The sequence below is a fragment of the Pituophis catenifer genome, unplaced genomic scaffold (genome assembly GCF_029215685.1).
Source record: "Pituophis catenifer annectens isolate HBS135680 unplaced genomic scaffold, rPitCat1.0.hap2 SCAF_2, whole genome shotgun sequence".
Taxonomy (NCBI): Eukaryota; Metazoa; Chordata; class Lepidosauria; order Squamata; family Colubridae; genus Pituophis; species Pituophis catenifer.
In genome coordinates, this window is record NW_027256882.1 from 293047540 (window position 1) to 293064750 (window position 17211).

A 17211-nucleotide genomic window follows, 5' to 3' on the forward strand; every position below is an offset into this window, starting at 1 on the left:
TCCTTCTCCTCCTCCTCTTCCTTCTTCTTCTCCTCCTCTTCCTCTTTCTTCTTCTCCTCCTCTTCTTCTTCTTCTCCTCTTCCTTCTTCTTCTCCTCCTCTTCCTCCTTTTCCTCCTCCTCTTCCTCTCCTTCTCCTTCTCCTCCTCCACTTCCTCTCCTCCTCCTCTTCCCTCTTCTCCTCCTCCTCTTCCTCTTTCTTCTTCTCCTCCTCTTCCTTCTTCTCCTCCTCCTCTTCCTTCTTCTCCTCCTCCTCCTCTTCCCTCTTCTCCTCCTCCTCTTCCTCTTTCTTCTTCTCCTCCTCTTCCTTCTTCTCCTCCTCCTCCTCCTCTCCTTCTCCTCCTCCTCTTCCTTCTTCTCCTCCTCCTCCTCTTCCTTCTTCTCCTCCTCTTCCTTCTTCTTCTCCTCCTCTTCCTCTTCCTTCTTCTCCTCCTCTTCCTACTTCTCCTCCTCCTCTTCCTTCTTCTCCTCCTCTTCCTTCTTCTCCTCCTGCTTTTTTCAAGAGGTAACTGGACTTTCTGGATTTTCTTTGAAGACTTTTCGCTTCTCATCCAAGAAGCTTCTTCAGCTCTTTTAGACCAACCCTCTGCTCGAGCAGGAGACCCTGTGCAGAATAAGAGAATAACATAATAACAAAGTTGGAGGGACCTTGGAGGTCTTCTAGTCCAACCCCCTGCTCAAGCAGGAGACTCTGTACAGAATAAGAGAATAGTTGTTCACTCTGCCTGTTTTTTTTTTTTTTTAATTTGATTTATATGCCGCCCTTCTCCGGAGACTCAGGGCGGCTTACAATGTGCTCAGCAATAGCCTTCATCCTTTTTGTATATTCATACAAAGTCAGCTTATTGCCCCCACAAACTGGGTCCTCATTTCACCTACCTTAGAAAGGATGGAAGGCTGAGTCAACCTTGAGCCTTGGCGAGATTCGAACCCTGCAGTAATTGCAGGCAGCTGGTCTTAATAACCAGCTTTTAATAACAGGGTGCCTTAAACCCCTTAGTCAATATTTTGGCTTTGTCTTTATTCGTTTTAAATCCTGCTACTGCGCCAAATTGGTTTATATTCTTGTAGTAAAATAGGTCCAGATTCTAAAGGTTCCTCAATAATAAATGCCAGATCATCTGCGAATGCTTGGACCTTATATTCTTGTGACTTAATTTTTAATCCCCTTATTTCCGAATTATCTCTAATTTGGGACATTGATGTCTCCACAGACAGAATGAACAGCAGAGGAGACAGTGGGCAGCCCTGTCTTACTCCTTTAGTTGTTTCAAAACTTTCTCTTTTTAATAACCCTCCTAGCCCCTCCCCCCAGCAGCACCCACCACTTTTCATTGGTGGATTTTTAAAAAACCACCTGCTCATCAATCTGGACCATACTTTCCGTGAATGCCAGGTGAACAGGTGGGACCTTTTAAAAAGAGAAGAGAAGGCCGCTATTGTGCAGGGACAGCCAAGGACTTCTAATCACACCATCAGCAATTACAAAGAACACTAAATCGCTAATTAAAATGCGAAAGGGTCTTGCAAGAGGCGTGTAGGAAGAAAGAGGAATTAACGATCCAGTGGGAAGCTGCCACCTTCACAGCCAGAGATCCCGGAAGGTCCAATGATCCATTCCTTCTTTCTGACTTGCATTTCAAACACATCGAAGGAGATCTCATGTGAGGAAGGGAGGGAGGAAGGAAGGGGAAGAAGGGGAAGGAGAAGGAGGAGAAGAGAGACAAAGAGAACAATGAAAGGAAAGCAGGAAGGAAGGAAGGGGAAAGAGAAGAGGAAGGAAGGAAGGAAGGAAGGAAGGAAGGAAGGAAGGAAGGAAGGAAGGAAGGAAGGAAGGAAAAATGAAGGGAGGGAGGAAGAGAAGGAAGAAAGGAGAGGGAGAACAGGAGGGAGGGAGGGAGGAGAAAGAGAGAGAGAGAGAAAGAGAAAGAGAAGAGAGACAAAGAGAACAGTGAAAGGAAAGCAGGAAGGAAGGGGAAAGAGGAGAGAGAGGGAGGGAGGGAGGGAAGAAGGGAGGGAGGGAGGGGGAGGAAAGAGAAAGAAAGAGACAAAGAGACAAAGAGAAGAGAAACAAAGAGAAGAGTGAAAAGAAAGCAGGAAGGAAGGAAGGGGAAAGAGAAGAGAGAGGAAGGAAGGAAGGGAAGAAGGAAGGGAGGAAGAGAAAATGAAGGGAGGGAGGGAGAGAAGGAAGAAAGGAGAGGGAGAACAGGAGGGAGGGAGGGAGGAAAGAGAAAGAGAAAGAGTAAGAGAAGAGAGACAAAGAGAACAGTGAAAGGAAAGCAGGAAGGAAGGAAGGGGAAAGAGAAGAGAGAGGGGGAGGGAGGGAGGGAGGGAAGAAGCGAAGGAGGGAGGGAGGAAGAAGAAAGAAAGAGAGAGTGAAAGAGACAAAGAAGAGAAACAAAGAGGACAGTGAAAGGAAAGCAGGAAGGAAGAAAGAAGAAACAGAAGAGAGGGAGGGAGAGAAGGTGGAAGGAAGGAGGGAAAAAGGAAGGAAGGAAGGAAGGAAGGAAGGAAGGAAGGAAGGAAAAAAAAGAAGGTCAAACTCAAGAGAGGGAGTGGGAAGGAAGGAATATTAATTTTTTGGATGATCTCCATTAATAGTGATCAACCCTCTGAGCAAGACAATATGATAAAAATGTTCGGCCCTTCTCCCCATTCCCTGCCTCTCCCAGGGCATGAAATGATCAGGGAAGCCTTGGGTTCAAGCGCTAGAATGGCCACTCAAAGCCTCCCTTTTGGCCTTCTTCATTCTCCCTCTCTCTCTCTCCCTCCCTCTCTCCCTCTTCCTCTATCTATCTATCTATCTATCTATCTATCTATCTATCTATCTATCTATCTATCCCTCCCTCCCTCTCTCTCTCTCTCCCTCTCTCCCTCCCTCCTGTTCTCCCTCTCCTTTCTTCTTTCTCTTCCTCCCTCCCTCCCTCCCTCTCTCCCTCAATCTCTTTCTACTCCTCCCTCCCTCTCTTTCTCTCTCCCTCCCTCCCCCTGCCTTTCAAATTGTCATTCGGCTAAAGAAATCTTACTTAATTAATTGCAGGCATTTTGGGCAAATAAGTTATTAATGAGCACATTAAGTCTGCATACATTTGCAGATGAGGACAAAATCCTAATTCTGAAAGAGCCAAAAAGTAAACTTCCATTTTCAGAAACTGGGTATCCTGGCAGGGCTGTTAAAACGGGCAACGGTGGGTTTCTGCTACCTGTTGGGAGGACCAAGGTTGGGTTGAACAGGGAAGTCACCGTCTTTGGCAACAGCAAGTGGAGTGATGGCTTCCCTGCCTGCCTGCCTCTTTCTTGGCAAGCCCCCTAGTCTGTTGAGATGGAGGCCTTAATGCCCTGATAGAAACAGAGAGAGGGAGGGAGGGAGGAAGGGAGGAAAGAAGGAAGGAAGGAGGAGGAGGAGGAAAGAAAGAGAGATTTTGGAGGAACAGAAAAGGAAGGAAGGAAGGAAGGAAGGAAGGAAGGAAGGAAGGAAGGAAGGAAGGAAGGAAAAGGAGGAGGAGGAGGTGGAGGTGGAGGAGGAGGAAAGAAAGAGATTTGGAAGGAACAGAAAAGGAAGGAAGAAGGAAGGAAGGGGAAGAAGGAAGTAAAAAGAGAGAGAAAAAGAGGGTGAGAAGGGAAGGAGCAAGGGAAGAAAGAGAGAGAAAGGAAGGAAGGAAGGAAGGAAGGAAGGAAGGAAGGAAAAGGAGGAGGAGGAGGTGGAGGTGGAGGAGGAGGAAAGAAAGAGATTTGGAAGGAACAGAAAAGGAAGGAAGAAGGAAGGAAGGGGAAGAAGGAAGTAAAAAGAGAGAGAAAAAGAGGGTGAGAAGGGAAGGAGCAAGGGAAGAAAGAGAGAGAAAGGAAGGAAGGAAGGAAGGAAGGAAGGAAAGAAAGAAAGAAAGAAAGAAAGAAAGAAAGAAAGAAAGAAAGAAAGAAAGAAAGAAAGAAATTGAGAAGAAGGAAGGAAGGAGAGAGAAAAAAAGAGGGAAGGGAGGGGGGAAGGAGGAGAGAGGGAAGAAGGAAGGGAAGGTAAAGAAAGAGAGAAAGAGAGGGAGGGAGGGAGGGAGGGAGGGAGGGAAAAAGGAGAAGAAAGAGAGAAAGAAGGACCAAAGGAAGGAAGGAAGGATAGAGAGAGGGAAACCCTTTAATTTAACGATGGTACAATCCTCGGCAAGGATGGTACAATCAGCCAGCAGGTTTTACGAAAAACACAAATCTGCTCGCAATCTGCATTTCGACTCGCCAAGACCCACTTCCCGAGCATTCATAGAAAATATTAGCCAGTGAATCCCACACTTCCAAGGAAGACCCATCCCCACAGACCCTTGCAGTGGTTGGCTGCTGCCGGTTCGGACCTGTTCGGGCGAACCGGTAGTCCCGACGATCAAATGAGCTTCAAATTGCTGTGTTTTGAACGCTCGTGCGCGCTCACAGAACCGGTTGCAGCCCACCACTGCCCACCCAGTCTAAGCACATTGTAGACGTTGCGAGCGCCAGCTTTCCGAGTCAGGAAATGTCAGGATTGGCCACCAGGGGGCGCCACCATGAGGAATATTTATCCTGGCAAACCGGCTGTTTCTCTCCAGTTAGAAAAAATGGGAGGTTTGCCAGCAAGGAACGTCAGAAGGACACAAGACCAGATGAAAATCTCACGCAGCTGCCCTCAAGACGCACAAATTATCACTGCAGAACCAGAGCAGAACTTTACCGCAGATATATAAAGCAGGGACAGAAACCCACATTTTGCAAAGGGACCAGGGTGATATATAGAATTCATAGATCATTTTATTCATTCATCGGCTTAACTCAAACTCATGCTTTACTCTCTGTTTACAAACTAGTGGCTGGTTTACACACACATTAGTGGTTTGTAAATCAAGGAATTGCCAAGAACCATCACGAGTGACAGGGCAAGGCTCTTATCTATAAACAGTCTATATAAACTGGTCTCCTTTTCATCTGGACCTCAATTTGGGGAATCATCCTAGAAAATCATCTCCTCCTCCTCCTCTTCCTCCTCCCCTCCGCTACTGCTTCGTCTCTTTCTCCTTCTCCTTCTCCTTCTCCTTCTTCTCCTTTTTTCCTCTTCTTCTTCCCCTTCCTCTTCCTCTGCTACTGCTTCCTCTCCTCTTCCTTTTCCTCCCCTCCCTCTTCCTCCTCCTCCTTCCCTTTCTCTTGTTTCTTCTCCTTCTCCTATCTATACTTCTCCTGTTCCTCCTCCTCCTCTTCTGCTACTGCTTCCTCTCCTCCTCCTCCTCCTCTTCTGCCTCTTTCTTCTTCTCCTCCTCCCCCCGCTACTGCTTCCTCTCCTTCTCCTTCTTCTTTTCCTCCTCTTCCTCTTCCTCCTTCTCCTTTTCCATTCTATACTCCTTCTCTCCCTTCTTCTCCGCCGCTACTGTTTCTTCTCCTCCTTCTCTTCCTCCTCTTCCTCCTGCCCCTCACTACTGCTTCCTCTCCTCCTTTTCCTCTTCCTCCTCCTCCTCCTCCTCCCCACTATTGCTTCCTCTCCTCCTCCTCCTTTCTCTTCTTCTTCCTCCTCCTCCCCCACCACTGCTTCGTCTCTTCCTCCTCCTCCTCCTCTTTTTCCTCCTCCTCCCCCATTACTGCTTCCTCTCCTTCTCCTTTTCCTCTTCCTCCTTTTCCTTCTCCTACCTATACCTTTCCTCTCCCTTCTCCACTACTGCTTCCTCTCCTCCTTTTCTTCCTCTCCTTCCTCCTCTTCCTCCTCCTCCTGCTCCTGCTCCTCCTCCTCCCTTGAGGCTGGGTTCAAAGCAAGAGTTTTGCACACCCACCACAGTTCTGGCGAGGGGTTTGGGAACCGCCCGGGCGCCGTCCTCTCCCTCCCTCTCGCCCAACTGCCCTGCCAGTGAATGCGTGATATTTTTGCTCTGCTCTCGTTTGTTCCAGCTGATGCAGCAACAGGCTGCCATCATGGCCTCCGTGGCTCAAGGCGGCTACCTAAACCCCATGGCGGCCTTCGCAGCAGCCCAGATGCAGCAGATGGCCGCCCTCAACATGAACGGGCTGGCGGCCACCCCCATGACGCCCACCTCAGGTAAGCATCCGAAGGGCAACCGAGGCAGCCCCAACGCGGCCGAGCAAGCCGTCGCAATACAGGCAGTCCTCGACTTACAACGGTTCATTTAGTGACCAAAGTTTTGCCGGCACTGAAAAAAAACCCACTTAGGACAGGTTTTTCACACTTACGACCGTCGCAACGTCCCCGTGGTCACGTGATCAAAATTCAGACGCTGGGCAACCGACTCACATTTATGACGGTCTCAACGTCCCCGGGCTCACATGATTCTCTTTTGTGAGACCTCCTGAGAAACAAACTCAGTGGGGAAGCCAGATTCGCTTTAACGACCGTGTTACCAATTTAACAAGGGCGGTGATTCACTTACAATTGGGACAAAATTCACTTAACAACGGCCTCTCTTAGCGATGGAATTTTTGGGCTCAATCGCAGTCGTAAGTCGAGGACTTCCTGTATACTCTCAACCGAGGAACGCAATTGATTGATGAGGCAAAACTCACTTAACAACAGTCTCGCTTAGCGATGGAATTTTGGGGCTCAATCGTGGTCGTAAGTTGAGGATTTCCTGTATACTCTCAAACCAAGGGACGCAATTGATTTGACTCTCTGCCTTTCCTCTCCCGCCCTCCAGGTGGCAGCACGCCTCCAGGCATCACTGCACCAGCCGTGCCTAGCATCCCCTCCCCCATCGGGGTGAATGGTTTCACTGGTCTCCCGCCACAGGCCAACGGGCAACCTGCAGCAGAAGCCGTCTTTGCCAACGGCATCCATCCTTACCCAGGTAGGACAAAATTTTGGCCTTGGGACCTCTTGCTTCGACGTCTGACCCAATACTTTTGCGGGCTGGAGAATTCTGGGAGTTGAAGTCCCCTCATCTTCGAAGAGACAAGGTGGAAGCTACTCGAAGACCAAAGAAGAACCTTAACTCTTATAAGATAGCTCCATTACTTGGCTTCACTAAAAAAAAAAATCCTCCCTTTTATGACCCTGTAATCCCTTAACTCGGGGTAGAGTCCTGGTGACTAGATGGAGCTGACATTTACTGGCTGGATGCCCTTCCTGATGCCTACACAGAGTTCACAGCAGATGCTTCCTTTTTGTGCCCTAAGAGAGAAACATTTGCTGCTTTTATGGCTCTGTAATCCCTTAACTCAGGGTAGAGTCCTGGTGACTAGATGGAGCTGACATTTACTGGCTGGATGCCCTTCCTGATGCCTACACAGAGTTCACAGCAGATGCTTCCTTTTTGTGCCCTAAGAGAGAAACATTTGCTGCTTTTATGACCCTGTAATCCCTTAACTCAGGGTAGAGTCCTGGTGACTAGATGGAGCTGACATTTACTGGCTGGATGCCCTTCCTGATGCCTACACAGAGTTCACAGCAGATGCTTCCTTTTTGTGCCCTAAGAGAGAAACATTTGCTGCTTTTATGGCTCTGTAATCCCTTAACTCAGGGTAGAGTCCTGGTGACTAGATGGAGCTGACATTTACTGGCTGATGCCCTTCCCTGATTGCCTACACAGAGTTCACAGCAGATGCTTCCTTTTTGTGCCTAAGAGAGAAACATTTGCTGCTACCTAGGATTGAACTCTCAACCTTCCAAGTGGGAAGCGAGTGTCTTCACCACTAGGCCATCATGCCGCTCGTTACTTGGCTTCATTATTAACAGATTAATCATCAAAGCTCTTGTTTATATTTATTATGTGGATGTTTTTATTGTTTCAATCTCTTTGAAACTAAAATTTTTTTTAATTTGATTTATATGCCGCCCTTCTCCGAAGACTCAGGGCGGCTTACAATGTGCTCAGCAATTTTAAAATTTTAGACTTCTAAGCCAATCAGAATCACTTGGTTGAGTTGGATGGCCATAGGAAATGCATGAATGAATGAATGAATGAATGAATGAATGAATGAATGAATGAATGACTGCAGAGGAGGAAACATCTGTTTAAATCCAGATGAACAGACATATCTAAGGTCTATAATTGCACTCAACAATGAACTAAAGGGCCACCATCGGTGAGCTGTTGGGCAGCATTACTTGGTCTGTTGTGTGGATGTTTGGGTGGTTTAGGGGTGGGGAATTGTGGTGGGTGGGAGTGTGTTTCGGGATTGTTATGTGTGTTGGGCCTGGTCTTTGGGTGTTAAATGAATTTCATTGTATGGGTATACTGTGTATACACGTACAATGACAATAAAGTTAATGGTATTATTATTATAAGGTTGGTTATTTTCTTGCAAACATTTCATTACCCAACTAGGGAACATCATCAGTGTTAGAAGGGAGTGGACTTTGTGGAAAGGAGGAGGAGGAGGAGGAGGAGGAGGAGGAGGAGGAGGAGGAGGAGAACTGTGGGTGCTTGGTAGTCTCTGAGCTTGGTTGTTTTCTTGCAGACATTTCATTTCCCAGCTCGGTAACATTATCAGTGCTAATGAGTATGGTTTGCTCCCTGTTTATATGAACAGAGAGCACAACCTACATTCACTATCACTGATTATGTTACCTAGCTGGGTAATGAAACATCCACAAGAAAACAGCCAAGCTAAACAAAGCACCAAGAATAAGAGAATAACAAAGTTGGAAGGAACTTTGGAAGTCAGCAAAACTGGCCATTTCTGGCCTCCGGAGGGCCTCCGGGGGGGGGGTGGGGAAGGCTGTTTTCACCCTCCCCAAGCTCCTAGAAGGCTCTGGAGCCTGGGGAGGGCAAAAACAATGGGCCTACTGGGCCCACCGTGTCATCGTGTGTGCCAAAATCGGGCGGGGTCACGCGCGCATGCGTGGGGGGCGGGGCGGATAGAATTATGGGTGTGGGCATTCACGTGCATGACTCCGCCCACGCTTCCTCCACTTTTGGCACACGATGGCAAAAAGGTTAGCCATCACTGGTGTAGGGTCTCCTGCTTAAGCGGAGGGTTGGACTAGATGACCTATAAAATCTCTTCCAACTGGGTTAATCTGTTATGATAGTGGGTCCAATATTTGAGGGGCTCCTACAAAGACAAGGGGGGGTCAAACTATTTTCTAAAGCACCTGAAGGCAGGACAAGAAGCAGTGGGTAGAAACTAACCAAGGAGAGAAGCATCTTAGAACTAAGGAGGAATTTCCTACCCATGAGAGTAATTAACCAGTGCAACCACTTGTCTTCAGAAGTTTGGTGGTTGCTCCATCACTGGAGGCTTTCAAAACGATTCTGGACAACCATTTATCTGAAATGTTATAGGGTCTCCCTGTTCAAGCAGGGGGGGTTGGACTAGATGACCTCCAAGGTCCCTTCCAACTCTGTTATTCTATTCTATTCTAATCAAGGAGAGAAGCAACCTAGAACTAAGGAGAAATTTCCTGACAGTTAGAACAATTAACCAGTGGAACGACTTGCCTCCAGAAGTTGTGAATGCTCCAACACTGGAAGCTTTTAAGAAGAGATTGGATGACCATTATGTCTGAAGTGGTGTAAGGTTTCTTGCCTAAGCAGGGGGTTGGACTAGAAGACCTCCAAGGTCCCTTCCAACTCTATGCTCCCTTTTTACGGCCCTTCCGTCAAGCCCCGGATCCTTGTCAAAGCAGCCCGAGAAGCCTCCGCCCCTAAGCCACGAATGCCGGCTCAGCGCATTCTTCTGGTTATTGTAGTTATTGTTGTGTCCTGAATGCCTAATTAATTGCAACAGTAAATGCACACTCTTTTAATCACTGCATCAGCTGTCTTAATCAATCTTCATAATACAGAATCGGTAGTATGGCACCCATGAATTTTAATCTACATAAATTGTGGGAAACCGCTCACAAGCTTGTTGTACCAAATGATATAATTATGGATATAGATTAGGTTTGGGGGAGAATGATTTAAATTGGATTTGGGAAGAAATTGACGGGGGGGGGTTGGGCAGCTCTCTGTTATATATATATTTATTTGTTTTAATCCCGACCTTGCAAAGCCTGTTCTTAAAATGATAGTCTTGGGGTCTCTCCCCCCCCGTTGTTGTGGCCTCTCACAAAATTGTTGTGTTAAATATTCTCGTTCTGTTGATTTGTTGGGATCACAGCCAGAAAAAATTGAAGGTTTTTTTTTTAAGTTTTTTTATTTTTATTTCTTATAAATACATTTACATGTACAGTCATTTATCCATCATTTTTCATTCACCTTATCTTTTAACTTTCATTTTTACTTTTTCGGGGCTGCTCTTTTACCATTTACTCCAACCTTTCTTCTTCTCTTCCCCTTCTCTTCCTTCCTCCTTCTCCTCCTACTTTCTTCTTTCTTCCTCTCCTTCTCTTTCCTACTTCCCCTTCCCTTCCCCCACTCCTCTCTTCTTCCCCCCCTTCTAACCTTCTCTTCTACTCCTCTTTCCCCTCCCTTTTCTTCCTCTCCTTTTCCCTTTCTTCTTTCTCCTCTCCTCTCCTCTTTTCTCCTTTCCTCTCTCTCTATTCCTTCCCCTCTCTCTTCTTGTTTCCCTTTTCAGTTCAATCTAAAGTATTCGAGCAGTCCCGATTTTCTAATTATCCATATTCTCATTTCAACTTCTTATTCGATTAATATTTATTTTTATTTCTATTTTTAAATAGAAGGTTAAAGTGTGTGTGAAGTAGAGAGATTGTAGGAAGGGCTGAAATAAGTCTTCTCAGACTTTTATTTCATTTTGCATTTTAACTTTGTTCTGAATAAAATGAAATGAAACTATAGAAAAGGAAGCTTTGCAAATGATAAGTTGATGCTGGGTTCCTGAAAACGGATTCAGGACCGTTTTTCACACTTACGACCATTGCAGCGTCCCCATGGTCCCGTGAACAAAATTCAGACACTTGGCCACTGACTCATATTTATGACGGTTGCAGTGTCCCTCGGTCACGGGATCTCCTTTTGAGATCTTCTGACGAGCAAACTCAATGGGGAAGCCAGATTCACTTAACAACTGTGGCAAGAAAGGTCGTAAAATGGGGCAAAACTCACTGAACCAACCTCTCACTTAGCAACAGAAATTTTGCACTCAACTGTGGTCTTAAGTTGAGGACTACCTCCTGTACAATTGATTGGCGATGAGGGAAATTGTTGTGACCTAGGCTTCCTGAGTCACTAAAACACACGAGTGGTCCCAAAAACCTCTTTTATTGCAACAGTTGTGAATTACGTTCATTCACAGCTGAGTCCCAATTAGTTGCAAACGTCCTTTGGGATAATCACCAACTTTATCTCCCTTGACACGCTGCCAAAGACCTACTTGGCAAAGCCACACGGAGCCCAGAATCAAACAGAGATGCTGACTGGGAACAGAATTAACAACCTTGCTTTCCTGCAAAGTGCACACGTGCCTTTGCTCCTCTTTTAAGCCTTATGGGAGGGGCCAATCATCTCTTGGCCTTCCTCCTGAGTCGTCCCTTTTGTTTTAGCTGCTCTTGCCTTCTGGCAGCTCTGCCCATGCATGCACTAGGAACAGGCTCTTCCTGTTCCTCTGCGTCTCTACTGTCTAACTCTGGGGGCTCCGGAGTCCATGCATCATTCCCAGATGGCTCTGGCCCCATCTCTGCTTCCGACGCAGAGCCCTCATCCCGGCCCTCCCCTGACTCCAGGACTGGCCCATGTCCCTCCCCAGCCTCCTCACTGTCCGACTCCGCTGCCAGCTCTGCAGGCTGCTGGTGGGCCATAACAGGAAATTATCGATGGAAGAGAAATATCAAATTGACAGTTAATATTACACCGAGAGGAAATTGGTGTTTTATCGACAGTGCATTAGTGTAATAGAATGAAACAGATTTTAAAGGTAGAAATTTTTTTGCAGGCCATTACTTTTTTTTTTAACTGAATATTTCTAAACTTTATATTCTTATAAAATGTAACCGAGCTGGCTTCGAACCGGATAACAGCTGCCAGCATTTTCTATGTTTCTTACTGAAAAGCGCAAATAATTTCTTTCACGAAAGAAGGGCAAATTAAGTTACGAGCTTATGTATCAACGTCAAAACGGGCTGCATATTTTAAAATGCAATGGGAGATTTTAACTTGATGTAGGGATTTTTTTTTTTTTTATGATTATCATTTTGCATTGCCGCATCCTAAATCTGGGTTTCTCCTAAGCATAAGATTATAACATGTAGATTTGTCAAACTTATTGTAATGTACAATTTGTCATTCAAATCATGCTGGTTAAAATTGCCAATTACTGTGCAATAATCTTATTTTAATGCTGATTTATTTCAACATATTTTTTTTTAACTTTCAGACAGACGTGCGATATTTTAATATGTAGATTTATATCAATGTCATTTCGGAATTATTTCTTGTCAAACTTACAGCGCTTGAAAAACCTGCTCTTTATTAATAACTTGCTTTTCCTCTACTTTCCTTGCTTCTTTTTCTGATCCACAAATCTAATAAATAAAACTCACAACCACCTTCCCTAAAATGTTTATATAAATGTGAAAAGTTCTAGGAGAGAGTCACTAAATACAGATAGTCATTTACTGACCGTTTGAAGTTACAATGCCACTGAAAATAGTTGTCAGAGTTCCGACAGATGCCCTAATTAAATCATGAACCTCGAGCCAACCTTCAAAAGAAATCCAGTTATTTATTAGGAGTTTCATGTCAGCATGTTCCAGCTGAAGCCAACTCTGACCCCACGTAATTTATGCCCCAATCATGACCCTGTTTTCCCCCTCCCCCCAGGGTGTGTCATTCACCAATGGAGCAATTTCATGTGTTGTAGAAATCACTCCCCTCCGGCCGCTGTGGATACCCCTGGGAGACAGCCTTGAGAGAGATATGTCTGGAATGTGCTCCTGTCTTTGGCTGCCCTGCTGCTTCATCGGTTTCCCATCCCCCTTGCTTATGGCAACTCGAGAGCAGGCCAGGGATGCTTTGCGAGCTGACAATAGTGACTTATGACCATTTTTCACACTTACGTCCATTGCAGCATCCGCATGGTCACGTGACTTACATTTGGATGCTTGACCACTGACTCACATTTATGACAGTTGTGGCGTTCGGGAGTCGTTTTGCGACCTTCTAGCTAGCAAAGTCCATGGAGAACCCAGATTCACTTAACAACGGGGATTCACCATGATTCACTTAACAAAAAGAAAAAAGGCACCAACTTCTTCTTTTTTTCTCCCTTTGCACTACACCTCCTCTTTTTTCCTCCCTCTCTTCTTACTTCTCCATGTTTTTTTTTCCCTTTGTATTTTATACTTTGATAAACGAATAAAAAAGTTTTAATTTGAACAAAGGTGGCAAGAAAAGTCGTAAAACGGGACGGATTCACTTAACAACATAAATGTTGGGGTCGATTGTTCCAACACTGGAAGTTTTTAAGAAGAGATTGGACAACCCTTTGTCTGAAATGTTATAGGGGTCCCCTGCCTGATCAGGGGGTTGGACTAGAAGACCTCCCGGATCCCTTCCGACTCTGTTATTCTGTTATATTGATGTCGCCAAATGTGTTATGTTTCAACCTCCTCTTTCTTTTCTCTCTCTTGTGTTTTTGCAGCACAAAGTCCAACCACGGCTGATCCTTTGCAGCAAGCATACGCTGGAGTACAGCAATACGCAGGTCGTTAGTATTAACACTTTCCCCCAATAACCCTTTCACTTTCACTTCCGGGGGGGAGGGGGTGGCATTAGAAAAGTCACATTCATGGCTCATCTCATCTGCACGTCCATTGTCTCTCAGCAGGCCAAGGGGCAACATCTGTGCTGTGTCTTAAGAGGCGTTCATTTCTTCCTTAGGTTTACCAGTCAAGGAGAATATTTGTAGCTCAGGGTTGAATTGTGGGGTCTTTGATGCTCTCTGAGCTTGGTGGTTTTCTTGCAGACGTTTCATGACCCAACTAGGTAACATCATCAGTGATAGAAGGCAGTGGGATTTGAAGAGAGGAGGAGGAGGAGGAGGAGGAGGAGGAGGAGGAGGAGGAGGAGGAGGAGGAGAATAATTGTGGAGTCCTTGGTGCTCTCTGAGCTTTGTGGTTTTCTTGCAGACGTTTCATGACCCAAATAGGTAACATCATCAGTGATAGAAGGCAGTGGGGTTTGTGGAGAGGAGGAGGGGTGGGATAGGAGGAGGAGGAGGAGGAGGAGAGGAGGAAGAGGAGGAGGAGGAGGAGAATAATTGTGGAGTCCTTGGTGCTCTCTAAATTTAGTGGTTTTCTTGCAGACGTTTCATGACCCAACTAGGTAACATGATCAGTGCTAGAAGGGAGTGGGGTTTGATCTTTGTTTATATACAAAGTGGTTTGGTTAGAAGAGAATATTTGTAGTCAGGTTTGAACTGTGGGGTTGTTGGGGCTCTCTGAGCTTGGTTGTTTTCTTGCAAACGTTTCATGACCCAACTAGGTAACATCATCAGTGCTAGAATGGGGTAAGATTTGATCGCTTTTATATACAAAGTGGTTTCGTTAGAAGAGGATATTTATACTCATCTTTGAACTGTGGGGTTGTTGGTGCTCTCTGATTGTGCTTGTTTTCTTGTAGACGTTTCATTACCTAACCAGGTAACATCATCGGTGCTGGTAGGGAGTGGAGTTTAGTCTCTGTTTATATACTGGTGGCTTACCGTATATCAACATTGGTGGGATTTGTCTTGATGTTTCCTTGATTAGGCTGTGGTTTATTCATTGTTTGTTTGAGTTGTTAGTTCCGTGATTGGGGTACTGTAGCAAACAACATATAAACAGAGAGCCAAACCAAGCTAAAAATTCCAGGGTTTGGGATCCAACTGGCAATCAAAATGCATCCAAGAAGAAAGGAAGGACAAATATTCGAAGGACCATCTTTTCCTGCTCATATCTACCTGACCCACCAGAGTGGGGAGGCAGAGAATGTTACAGCTCCCCTCACCTTTAAGAAGGTCCACCTAGCAGGACCAAGTAGAAGGGCCTTCTTTGTGGTGGCTCCTTCCCCGTGGAACATCATCCTGACAGAAATAAGATAGACCCCTACCTTGACACTCTTTTAAAAGGCCTTTAAGTCCTTGTTTTGCCGATTGGGAATTGGGGACCCCCAGATTGGGGTGAAACCAGAGGTGCATTTCAGCAGGTTCTAACAGGTTCTGGAGAACCGGTAGCGGAAATTTTGAGTAGTTCGGAGAACCGGTAAATACCACCTCTGGCTGGCCCCAGAGTGAGGTGGGAATGGAAATTTTGCAGTATTGTTCCCCCAGGAGGAGAGGGAATGGAGATTTTGCAGTATCCTTCCCCTGAAGTGGGGAGGGAATGGAAATTTTGCAATATCCTTCCCCCAGGAGGAGAGGGAATGGAGATTTTGCAGTATCCTTCCCCTGGAGTGGGGAGGGAATGGAAATTTTGCAATATCCTTCCCCCAGGAGGAGAGGGAATGGAGATTTTGCAGTATCCTTCCCCTGGAGTGGGGAGGGAATGGAAATTTTGCAATATCCTTCCCCCAGGAGGAGAGGGAATGGAGATTTTGCAGTATCCTTCCCCCAGGAGGAGAGGGAATGGAGATTTTGCAGTATCCTTCCCCTGGAGTGGGGAGGGAATGGAAATTTTGCAATATCCTTCCCCCAGGAGGAGAGGGAATGGAGATTTTGCAGTATCCTTCCCCTGGAGTGGGGTGGGAATAGAGATTTTGCAATATCCTTCCCCCAGGAGGGGAGGGAATGGAGATTTTGCAGTATCCTTCCCCTGGAGTGGGGTGGGAATGGAGATTTTGCAATATTCTTCTCCTGCGATGCCCACCAAGCCACGCCCACAGAACCGGTAGTAAAAAAAAATTGAATCCCACCACTGGGTGAAACCCATCAAATAGCTCATTTCCCAAGCAACAGAAGGCAGGAGAAGAAACAAGGGAGGGAAACCAATCAAGGAGAGAAGCAACTTGGAATTAAGGTGAAACTTCCTAACAGTGAGGACAATTAATCAGTGGAACAGCTTGCCACCAGAAGTTGTGGGTGCTTTATCACTGGAGGTTTTAAAGAAGAGACTGGACAGTCATTTATCTGAAATAGCATAGGGCTGTGATGGCGAACCTATGGCACACATGCCACAGGTGGCACGTGAAGCCATATTGGTGGGCACACGAGCATTGCCCTAGCTCAGCTCCAGTACGCATGCACATGCTGGCCAGCTGATTTTCAGACCTTCTGGGCCCACCGGAAGTCGGCAAATGGGCTGTTTCCGGCCTCTAGAGGGCCTCCAGGGTGGTGGGGAAGGCTTTTTTTCATCCTCCCCAGGCTTCTAGAAAGCCTCTGGAGCCTGGGGAGGGCGAAAAACAGACCTAGAGGGCCCACCGGGCCATCACATGCCAAAATCGGGGGGACCATGTGGGGGTCACACGCTCTTGCGCGGGGGGGCAGGGTGCATAGAATTATGGGTGTGGGCATGCATGCATGTGACCACCCCACATTCCCCCCGCTTTTGGCACGCGATGGTAAAAAGTTTAGCCATCACTGGCATAGGGTCTCTTGTTTGAGCAGAAGACCTCCAAGGTCCCTTCCAACTCTATTCTGAATTGGACCTTGTTGTAATCCCTATCCTTATCGTTTGAGTGTTGTCACCGAGAGGGATGTGGGATTATTGCCCAGAATCACTGGGAGTGAGCTGGCAGCCATAAAAAAAATTTTCTTAAATAAATACGTTCCATAATTGCTTTAAGAAATTGCGCACGGATGTAGGAACCGAGAGTTTAGTTCAACTCCGGGTTCGCTCATGCAGCTAGGACAGTGATGGCGAACCTTGTCGGCACCGAGTTCCCAAACCGGAACACGCCTGCATGCAAGGGCACATGTGTGCGCACGCCAGAGCCCCGGAAACCCAATGACCAGCTGGAAGTTGCGCATGCACTCACCAGCCAGCTGTTTTTTGGGCTCCTGGCACACGCATGTGCGCCGGTCATCTGGTCTTCATGCGTGCCGGAGCGCAGGACACCCGAAGACCAGGTAGTCAGCCTGCGCATGCGCACCAGCCCGTGTGTCAGGAACCCAAAGAGCAGCTGGCGATGGCACGCGTGCAGAGGTGGGCTTCAGATCCTTTAGCAATGGGTTCGCTGCCCTGTTGCTGGGTGGGTGTGGCCATGGTGGGCGGAGGGGTGTTTTTTGCCCTCCCCAGGCTCCAGAAGCTTTCCAGAGGGCGAAAACAGCTTCCCCCGCTGTTTTGCAGTCACCCGTTTTTTTCCCTCCCAGACCCTCTGCGCGGCCCCTGCACTTACCTGGAATGATGAACGGGCTGCGTGGAGACTCCTGGGAGGGGAGAG

The 17211-nt window shown here is 46.7% G+C and overlaps 1 protein-coding gene across 1 annotated transcript in view; it reads left to right on the plus strand.

Moving 5' to 3' along the window:
* The window catches only part of CELF4 (CUGBP Elav-like family member 4), a gene marked incomplete at its 5' end in the record, with an annotated part of 118300 nt that overhangs the window by 24397 nt on the left and 76692 nt on the right, over positions 1 to 17211 (plus strand). The window contains 3 exon segments of the mRNA XM_070938971.1: positions 5888 to 6035; positions 6649 to 6798; positions 13496 to 13561. Of these exon segments, the coding sequence (XP_070795072.1) occupies positions 5888 to 6035; positions 6649 to 6798; positions 13496 to 13561 (364 nt within the window).